At 49.1% G+C, this 9,903-nt stretch overlaps 1 protein-coding gene across 1 annotated transcript; it reads left to right on the top strand.

Moving 5' to 3' along the window:
* Nucleotides 1–4,874: 4,874 nt before the first annotated feature.
* On the top strand, nt 4,875–8,544 carry KLF2 (KLF transcription factor 2). Its single transcript, XM_070931725.1, has 3 exons — nt 4,875–5,375; nt 5,870–6,713; nt 7,272–8,544. Exons 1-3 carry the CDS (start codon nt 4,875–4,877, stop codon nt 7,445–7,447), a joined length of 1,521 nt encoding a protein of 506 aa, XP_070787826.1. The 3' UTR covers nt 7,448–8,544.
* The last annotated feature ends 1,359 nt before the right edge of the window (nt 8,545–9,903 follow it).

Here is a 9,903-nt window from a genome sequence, read left to right on the forward strand (position 1 = left end):
GAGTCAAGACTGACTGGAAGGCAAGTGTCTTATAAAACTATTTCCAGATGTATCCTTTAGCGGCCATGTGTTTACCGTTTTAAAAAAGCAGGACATGGAAATTAGGGACAATCCTAGGGATTGCAAAAAATAAAATAAAAGGAGTTTTGCTGATGGCCTTGAAATATAAGGATGTCAAGTTGCCTGTCATATGTAAAATGGGTCATTCATTCTTTTAGTAGAGACTTTTCTGTAGGCAGGAATCCAGATTGGAGTCATCTCTGCAGGAACATCTCTATTTTTTAAAAAAAAATTTTTTTTTTTATTGAAACTTATTAAAAATTACAGAAAAAAAATATAGCAATATGAATAGAATTGCAGAGAGTAATATAATACATATAGAGTTTTAAGGTATCAGTTTTCGCCTAGAAATAGTACAAACCTCCATTAAACCAAATCATCAAAAAAAGAAAAGATTATCCAGAAGAAAGAATTCTCAACTGCCATGCAATATTCCTATAAATATTCACCCCCAGTCACACTAAGATTATTATTTTACATTCTTCTTCAGATTTCTTTTTTGCAGCCAAGCATACCACCAGTCCCAACTAATATATAGCTCTGATTCTTGTCTATCTCACAAGAGTCCGGTAAGCTTGTTTGCCTCTGCACAATCCATGATCTTTGCGGTTAACATAGCCTCCGATGGAATATTTTTGGATTTCCATTCTTGCGCAAACGAGATCCTGGCTGCAATGATGATGTGGAGAGCGAGATACCAATTAGATTTGTTTAAGTTCTCTGGTTTCATGCCTAGTAAAAATGTTTCCGGGTTCAATTTTATCTTACATCCTATGATTTCTAAAATCCATTTTTGAATTCTGGCCCAATATTCTCTTACTCGGGGACAGGTCCACCAGATATGAAAATAAGTTCCCATAGCGGCATTGCATTTCTAACAAACCGGGGACGTTCCCGGGAACATCTTTGATAATCTAGCCGGAGGGAGGTGCCATCTATACAGCTTTTTATATGTATTTTCCTTATAGGAAACCAACAGGGTCAGTGCAGGAACATCTCTAGATGTCCCCAGGTTAGTCAATCGCAACTCAACCTAGCTTACAGGGTTCCTGTTGATGACGACAATAATGAGAAGCATACCACTGGATACCATGCCTGCTACCTGCTCTGTGCATCCAACAGAAAGGCAAGAGATAGATAAGATATATATATATATATAGCAAACACAAAAATAATGTTATTTTGAGTTGATGGGGAAGGGACTTTTTTTTTTTTGCACCGGAAAGACTTTGCTTCTGACATTTAGTAGCTGCAGCTTTTGCAGAGGAGCTAAAACCGTGTTTTGCAATAGTGGCAAACATCTGTAGCTCGGGTGTAAGATGAGGGTAAAGGTTCGTTCTCCGAACTTGTGGGTTGGTTTAACGAATGTTTCAGCTGGCTGGGGAATTCTGGGAGTTGAAGTCCGCCAGGCTTAAAGTTCCCAAGGTTGGAGACCCCTGCCCTAAAACTCCTCTGAAGATGTTACCTAACCAGGTAATGAAACGTTCGTTAAACCAACCCACAAGTTCGGAGAACGAATCTTCACTACTACCCCCCCCACCCCCCAAATCATGTTTGCTTGAGAGAGGAGAGGGGATTTTTTTTTTCCCACCAGCATCCATCGCAAGAAATTACACAAGTGTGAAATTATCAAGGCATGACTCACCACGCTTTGTGTACTAGGTAACCAGGCGTCTCCGCCTGAAGGCAATCCGCGCTCGCCAGTGAACTCTTCTTCCACGCCAGCCTGACATCACCGTGGTGCAAGTTCACTCCCGCGGGCGGCGGCGGCGGAGGAGTTGACCGTTGCCATGGAGACAATGTTTTCGCGGAGTCAGGAGCCGCGGGGATTTGCAACGTGGAGTTCGGGAAAAACAGCGGACGGGCAACGTGGAGGAATCTCGCGGAAGCTTCGGAAAACCCCACATCTGCCCTAGGCGCTGCGCACACAAACACACACACACACACACACACACACACACACACACACACACGCATCGTTCCGGGACGGAGGGAGGGGGGTGAGACCCCGTTCGTTTAGGGAAGGGGAGAAAAAGGAGACCCCCCCCACCCAATCCCTTCCCTGGAGGGCGGAGGGGAGGAGCATCTTGGAAAGATGGCTTGACTAGGTGGCTCAGTGGCTAAGACGCTGAGCTCGTCGATCAGAAAGGTCGGCGGTTCGAATCCCGAGTATAGGTCTCCTGCGTGAGCAGGGGGTTGGGCTAGATGACCTCCAAGGTCCCTTCCAACTCTTGTTACTGAAATGCGGGCGAGAGAGAATGCAGACATAGCCTTTGACACGGGGGGGGGCTTTAGAAGCAAACAAGAGGAGCAATTCTGTTAGTGACCAATACAGGCTCACCCCACTAATATAGAGATGGATGTGTGGGGGGGAGGGGGGAGGAAACACGTGTCGTGTCCAATGCTCTGATCGAAATGGGAACGCGCAGGAGCCCCCTTTCCCCCTCAGCCTTGGGAAGTGATACGATCCCGTTATTTCACCCTGCTGCTTATGCACCTTGGACTGTGGGAGACGGAGAGTCAACAGAGCCTTGAAAATCGGTGGCAGCATTTTTTTCCCCGCCTCGGCAAGAGGGGTTCGACTAGATGCCCTTTCAGGTAACCTCTGATCCCGGTGCGGCTATGGTTCAAGTCCGAGAAGTCCCAGGGCTAGTTTCCCCCCCACCCCCACGACTATCTCTGGTTTGAAAATATAACCACCTGCTTGCTCCAGGACAAAACTAAAGCCTCGCCGTCTCCCCGTTTCCAAAAGTCCTCAAGCTTGAAAACGAGAGGAGATAACGGAATATCCCCATTTCAGCTCCCAGGCATAGATTTCGGCTCTGGATTGAGCTCTGCGGAGATTTTAGTTTTACAGATAGGCTTTCCCCGCTCCAATCACTTCTTTCCTCTCTTCCAACTCCCACCACCCTCACCCCGCGTCAGATTTTGACGTACTCCCCCTTTCAGTCCGCACCCCTTTGGCGCGCTGGTAAAATCGTTTCTGGATCTGAAATTTGAATTTGTAGACTGGATCTTGCGGGGGCCAAGAATTAATAGCGGTCGTGGCGTGGCATCCCGCGTAGGGAGCCTCCGAGGAGCTCAACCGCCGCCGCCGCAGCAGCAACTTCGAGGAGCTGGAAGCGAGGAGGGGACTATTCACTGTCCCTCCTCCTCCTCCTCCTTCCCCCCCCCAAGTTCGCCTCCCTTCGCATCCTGATACGACCGTGACATCTCCATCGAATCACAATCACCTCCCCGTTGTTTTGTTTATATGCCGCCTCGCTAATTTTCGTTTTCTCCAATTGTTTTGGAGCCTGGGAAAAAAACCAAAACAAAACTTTCCTTTTTTTGTGTGTGTGTTTTTTGCAAGCCTTTGCAAATCCAGTCAAAAAAAAAAAATCCAGCCCCATAATTAACATTCCGTTGTTCTGACCCATAGCTGAGAAATACCTCGGCGGACAAGAGGGGCGGTAAGGATATCTGGCTTATAGGAAAGAAGTGAAGGACAAGCCCCTTCCAAGAGACCCACTGGCCGGGATTCCTCTCCCCACTGAATCATCGCTTGCCCCCCCCCTCCCCAGCAGCTTCATTTCAGCAGCCCGATCCAGCCGTTTGGAGCCCCCTCGAGCCCCATCTGAAGCGCGGAGGGCTTTTCTTCCCCCTTGAGAGTAAAAGCAGGCGGGCGGGCGAAGGGTTAGATAAATATTATCTAATTGTTGGTTGTTCATGTTCTCATTCCTCGTTGCAATAGGACCTGGTTGTGGGAGGTGGGGGCAGGTTGCTCTTTGCCCTGCCTCGCAGCCGGGACCTTCCAGGATTTTAGCTGAGCTTCATACATCGTTCTTAAATCACACGAGTGGCCGAGTTCAGACGTTACGCTGCGCCGTCATCCCCGCTCTGGTCCATCGAAGCCGATCCCGTTTACCCAATGCCCTAAAGCAGGGGTGTCCAACCTTGGCAACTTTAAGCCTAGAGGACTTCAATTCCCAGAATTCCCCAGCCAGCAAAGCTGGCTGGGGAATTCTGGGAGTTGAAGTCCTCCAGGCTTAAAGTTGCCAAGGTTGGACACCCCTGCCCTAAAGTTCATCAGCAAACCATAATGGTGGTTTAGGGCGACGTGCGAACTTTGCCAAACGCTCGGCAAATGCCCGGTCTCTAAGCAAAAGAGAATCCGGGGAAATTTCTCCTTTCTTTATTCAGGATTCTTTTTTGGACTGTTTCGGGAAGAGATGGAACCAGCAAACCGGCTTGAGTTCAGACTTTTTCCCTCAGCCTTGGAAAGTGATTTTTCCCACCCCCACCCCCACCCTCATTTGCGTGCTGTCCGAAGCGTTTGACGGCCATATGTGGGTACCAATAAACAAGAATATTTGTAGTTCGTTGTTGACATTTGCAGCTCATTTCAATCCCCAGTCCTACAAATAGCCTCCTTTATTGGTAAAAAGAGGTCGCGGTTTGGCAAATCCAGATTAACTACAACTCCGCGTCCACAAGCTTTCTGCCTTATTGCTCCGGATTAGCCTCCTCAGGGACTGCTGGGCTCCCTCTAATAACACGGGAGGCGACGCGCCAAAGGCAATAACCGCCGTGATGTATCGGGGGGACCCCTCAGTTACGTCTCTTGGGGTCCCAAATCGTCACCTTTTGTCTCCCCCAACGTCAAAATGAAGGTTAAGGCGGTTGCCGGGGAGATCAGAGGGATAATGGGTATAAATGTCCCCGCCGCGCCGGCGTGAGGCATCCGATGCTTTTGAGGAGAGTGGGAGCGGTGTTGCTTCGCACAAGCTCGGAGAAACTTTTTGCCTTTCGTTTGGGTGTCTTGACTTAACGACATGGAAAACTCGCGCCAAAGACCATCTAAGGGCCCAGGCAACCTGGGCGGCGAGCGTTTCCGTCGCGTGAAGAACGCCAGACCCGCGCAGCTCGAGCCTTTGGCTCGCCCGCCGGGAAACAGTCCGGCTAAGCCGGCCGTTAGCTCTCCGCGCCCCGAAGATCAGCGGCCGCGGCAACCAGAGCGCCTTCCTCCGCTCCGGACTCGCTCTGGCGGCTCTCCTTTTATAGGGGAGCTAAATTTAGGCCCGCTCGGCCAGGCAGGAACGATAACTGTACGTCCCCCGAGCGGCCCCCCCCCGATCCGGAGACGCATTTCCTCCGTTAGCGCCATTGGCCTGCGCTCTTGCTCGGCGCGTCTTAAAAGCTCTCCGCCGCCGGCCAGGCCTTCCACAGCGCTGCAGAGAAGAGATCGGGGCAACCCCGAGGCAGACATGGCGTTGCCGGCCTCCAGCTTGCCTTCGTTCGCCTCTTTCCGCAAGGACAGCCGCCCGGCTTCCCAAGTGAGTGTCCCGGAGACGGTGGGGAGGGGGAAAAATGGCGCTCTCTGCACATGCTCAGAGGCACGCTTGCTTGCCCCCCCCCCGGAGACGGGAAACGGGCCAGCGTGGAAGCTTCGACCCTGGTGTCCCCCGATCAAACCTTGAGAAGTGGCTCCGCTGAACTCGGAGGGACTCCCTTCGCCGGTCGCTCTCGCAGGAGCTCCGGCTCTTTGCCCGGGGGATTCGTGGGAAGGCGCCCTCTGTTCTCCGTCTCTCTTTTGTGAGGCTACCTGGAAACACATCCAGGGGTGCTGGAGGGGGGAGGATCCCGACCCCTCCCCGGGCCAGGCCAAGGTCTCAGGTCAATCAAAGCGGGTGTGGGACGAAGATGCTTCCGCACGCAGAGGGGTCTGTCTCCCCCGCGAGGTGCAGCGGAGGGCGGGCGAGCAGGGTCCCGCCGGCCGGCCGGCTGGGTCAGCGCCTACTAACGCGTCCGCTTCTGCTCTCCTCTCCAGCAATGGTCCTGCGGCTTGGAAGCTGCGATGCCGCTCAGCCACTGCCCTTTGCCGGACCTGAGGTCGAGGATGGAGGGTGTCGCCCCGATCAGGGACGAAGAGCTGAGCACCGTCTTGGATCTGGTCCTCTCCATGGGCAGCAGCGACAACAGCCTCCTCTCGGACATGCCTCGGGGAGATTACGCCAGACCGGACGATTATTTCGGCATCAATTCGGCGGCTGGATACTACAGTCCGTTAGACACTCGCACGCCTACTCCCTACAGCCCCGTTTTCCCTTCCGAATCGGAACCCTCCGACCTGGAAGGAGGGAATTACGCCCACGGGCGTTTCTTCGTGGACTTTGGTCCCTTCGTGGACAATGTTAAACCGGAGCCCGAAGTGGACACTTACGAGCCTCTGCCAGGCCTGGGCTCCCACGTTTGCCCCAACATCAAGCGGGAGAACACGCCAGCCCCCTGTATGCTGTCTGGCTCTCCCCAGCTGCCTTGTGCAGAGACCCCCCCCATGAGCCCTGACGACCTGCTGATGGCCACCAAGCGCCACGGACAGTTGATGCCTCTCTCCCAGCAGGGCTACCACCCAGCCTTTCCACAGCCTCAGTACCCCCAGAGACCCTCCCCTTATGGACTCTTTGACGAGAGCCTCCCCTGTCAGGCCTCGGCCTCCAGGACCCTTCTCACTCCACCTGCCTCACCCCTGGAAATGCTGGAAACCAAAACGAAGAGGGGACGCCGCTCTTCGTCCCGCAAACGGAGCGCCACGCACACTTGCACTTACGCTGGCTGTGGAAAAACCTACACCAAGAGCTCCCATCTGAAGGCACATCTTCGAACTCACACAGGTAAGCATCGTTTTATTGCTTCATAGGAGGAAAGAAGGGAAGGCGGATTTGAACCGAAGGGAGTAAGAAGTAGTTTGGCCACACATTATTCCATGAAGCTGGTAGGCTTAGTGGAAGCTGCAGCTCACTTTTCAAGTGGGAAGTTTCAGAGGAGCCCCTGCTAAACACGCTTTCCCCTCCCACCCCATCTCCTCCTGAGGTTTGCACACAATTCTGGAGAGGTGGGGAGGTGGACACCGAGGGAGGCTTAGTTATGCTGGTACAGCTGAGGTCATAATGGGTATTTCACTTGCCCTATGGGAGGACAGGGCAGGAGAGAGCACATCACAATAGACAGGTGTGAAGTATATAGCTGTCAGAAAGCCACAGGGACTTTTGACTTTTACAGAAAGGATGCTTTGACAGCCTTTCCTACTTAGGATAAAGAGCAAGGTAGATACATTTGTAAGGCATATAAGTTTAATAAAGTAAAAAGAGAGATCCGTTCAGAAGGAACACTGGTGGTCGCTTTTGGCCTGGCACATATCAATATTTTTTTTTTCTCTTCTCCCCAAACAGGTGAGAAACCCTATCACTGCAACTGGGAAGGGTGCGGATGGAAGTTTGCTCGCTCAGATGAACTGACCCGCCATTATCGGAAACATACTGGGCATCGTCCATTTGAGTGCCATCTGTGTGACCGGACCTTCTCCCGTTCTGACCATCTGGCATTGCACATGAAGAGACACATGTAGCTTTCTCACGCCTGTGATGTGACCTGAAGAACTCTGGGGATGGGGGGGAAATCTTGTAGCTGGTACTACTATGTCTGTCTACACAGAGAAAAGACTTGGAGTGAACCCTGACCCGAGGAAGCCAGCCGTTCCAGTGCTTCCTGAAGAGGCCAAGAACCTGACTGACTGTTCTTTTGTCATGGAAGAACGGGACTTATTTATAGGATGGAGAAGAGACCAAACTGGGTGACTGCAGCCCTGAGATCCGAAGGCAACTATAGCACCTGGAAGAACTGCAATGTCTGCCATGAATAACAAGTGGACGAGTACATATTCAGCCTCACAAGCAAATTTAGATTAGTTAACCCAATAATTTTTACAATTTGCTATTTATGGCTGTGAAATCTGGACTCCCAAAAAAAAAAAAGGCAGATAAAAGTATGGACGTTTTTAAACTGTGGTGCTGGAGGTGACTATTATGCATCCCATGCGCACAAAAATACCAAAAAACAAAAAACAAACAAACCCAAAGTCCTTGACCAACCCTCACCAAAAATATTACTTGAAGCCAAAATCGAGGCTGTCATACTTTGGTCATCAGAGCTGACTCACTCGAAAAGTCAATTGCGCTGAGAGTGATCGGCAGAAAAAAAGGAGGAGGCTGCCCCAGCACCTGCTGGCTGGCTACTATAAAAGATGCCTGAGATGGCCATGGCAGACCTGAAGAATGCAGTGCAAAACAAAGTGATCCATAGATCACTTCTGGCCGAGGGTTGAAAACAACTGAATGGCTGATGACAGAGAAGAGACAAAGGGGTGGCTATATGTAAATAACTGACCATGCCCCAAACATAAGCTGTATTTGAGGACTGTAAGAGGTTTACTGCAACCTAAAAAAAACTTATTTTCTGAGACAGGAGGTTCTCATTGAGAACATGCCAAATCTATGCCGTACACTCAAAAGTGTGCACCCAAGGTGCCTTAAACTATACTAGAACTACTGGGTTACAGGTCCTGTAAATAAACTTGTCTTTGGACCGGAATTGTATAAATATTGTAAATAGTTCTATACTGAAGTTGACTATAAACAGGAGATAAAATAGGTTTTATTTCCCCTCTGCCTATTCTTTTGTTTTAAATAAATGTTTTCTGAAAAGTTGTTAAAAAAAAGACCTTTTCTAAAATAAAGCATTTGCATTTATGTGTCTTTCGCCCTTTTTTAAAAGACATTTGCTGAGAGTCAAGTGACAGGGTGAACCAGACTAGCCTTAAAGCTGCTTTGTGGTTCTACCAATGTCTCAGCTGCACCATAGGACAGAGCTCAGTAGCAAAACTCTCGAGTTCAAAAGCAATCAAGGCTATAATTTGAGTCTCATTTTTAGTTTACTTGATAGCTATTTTGGTAGCACCCTCAAATCTCTTCCAGATGTAGATACAATTGTGCCAGCAGTAAACCTGTGGGCGGTTTTGCTTGTTGGGGTTTTTGTTTTTTTGTTTTTAAACTTTGGAAGGTAAACACTGCTTTTCAGTAATTATGGATTTTTAATGCACGATCTTTTCACTGTATTTGCTCTCAAATGCTGGGTGGCAGGATAAATTTGTGGAGAAGGCTTCTTCATAAGTAGGTTGTAAAGATACACCTTTAAAACAAGCCCCAATTCTTAGAGCTCATGGGTTTTAATCTGTTTCTTAACTGGATGTTAGTTACCCAAAGTTGCATAGCAAGTGGATGGCCACACAAATCAAACTGAATAAATAAGGTACTAAAACCATTTATACAATGCTTCAAGTCCTACTATTAGAAGAAAGTGGAATCTTTATGAACTTTTCTCATAATTCTATAAGCCTTCAATTTGCCCTCCTTTTCTCCATATTTTTCCCCTAAAACAAAACCATTGCAGACACAGATTTCTGGTCATATTTCTAGCTATCTTTTCTGAGCTCCATCGCCATTATGCTTGTTGAGATGGAATGTCCCAACGTGCATAAGATTACACAAATCATCATCTATCTCAACATAGGAAACAGTTAAAGAGGTAAAATCGGACTACTAGATCTGGGCTGCAAAAACCCAGATGACTACAAGGTGGCAGCAAAAAGAGGTTCTGTAGCTCTCTGCTACCATCTGGTGTTATTCCAGCTTTTTGCTGTCTAGATTTGGCAGCTTTAGGTAAAATTATTTCAGGATCCAAAAGAATGGGGTTCGACCAACTTATTGATTCTTTGCTGCCCTGGTGAGTTGGATATGTTGTCCTATCAAAGCCAGGTTGTAATGCTGGGCTGGGAATGTTAGGAGTTACAGGTCAATTAAAGGACACCAGGTTGGGAAAGGTCTAGTCCACTGTATATGAAACTCCTCACTACTATGCCTGAAGATCTTCCTGATATCCCACTCAGTGGTTCTACAGCCAAACTAAAGATTATACTGAGTAGAATTAGATCCTATCAACAGATTTAGTCATGTCTCCTATTCCATC

The sequence above is a fragment of the Pituophis catenifer genome, unplaced genomic scaffold, assembly GCF_029215685.1.
Source record: "Pituophis catenifer annectens isolate HBS135680 unplaced genomic scaffold, rPitCat1.0.hap2 SCAF_1, whole genome shotgun sequence".
NCBI lineage: Eukaryota > Metazoa > Chordata > Lepidosauria > Squamata > Colubridae > Pituophis > Pituophis catenifer.

What these genes read in the sequence shown, in the direction of transcription:
- KLF2 (XM_070931725.1), top strand. Translation starts at nt 4,875, where the DNA reads ATGGAAAACTCGCGCCAAAGACCATCTAAGGGCCCAGGCAACCTGGGC. An exon ending in ACAGCCGCCCGGCTTCCCAA is followed by an intron (nt 5,376 to 5,869) that starts GTGAGTGTCCCG and finishes TCTCCTCTCCAG; the next exon opens with CAATGGTCCTGCGGCTTGGA. An exon ending in ACATCTTCGAACTCACACAG is followed by an intron (nt 6,714 to 7,271) that starts GTAAGCATCGTT and finishes CTCCCCAAACAG; the next exon opens with GTGAGAAACCCTATCACTGC.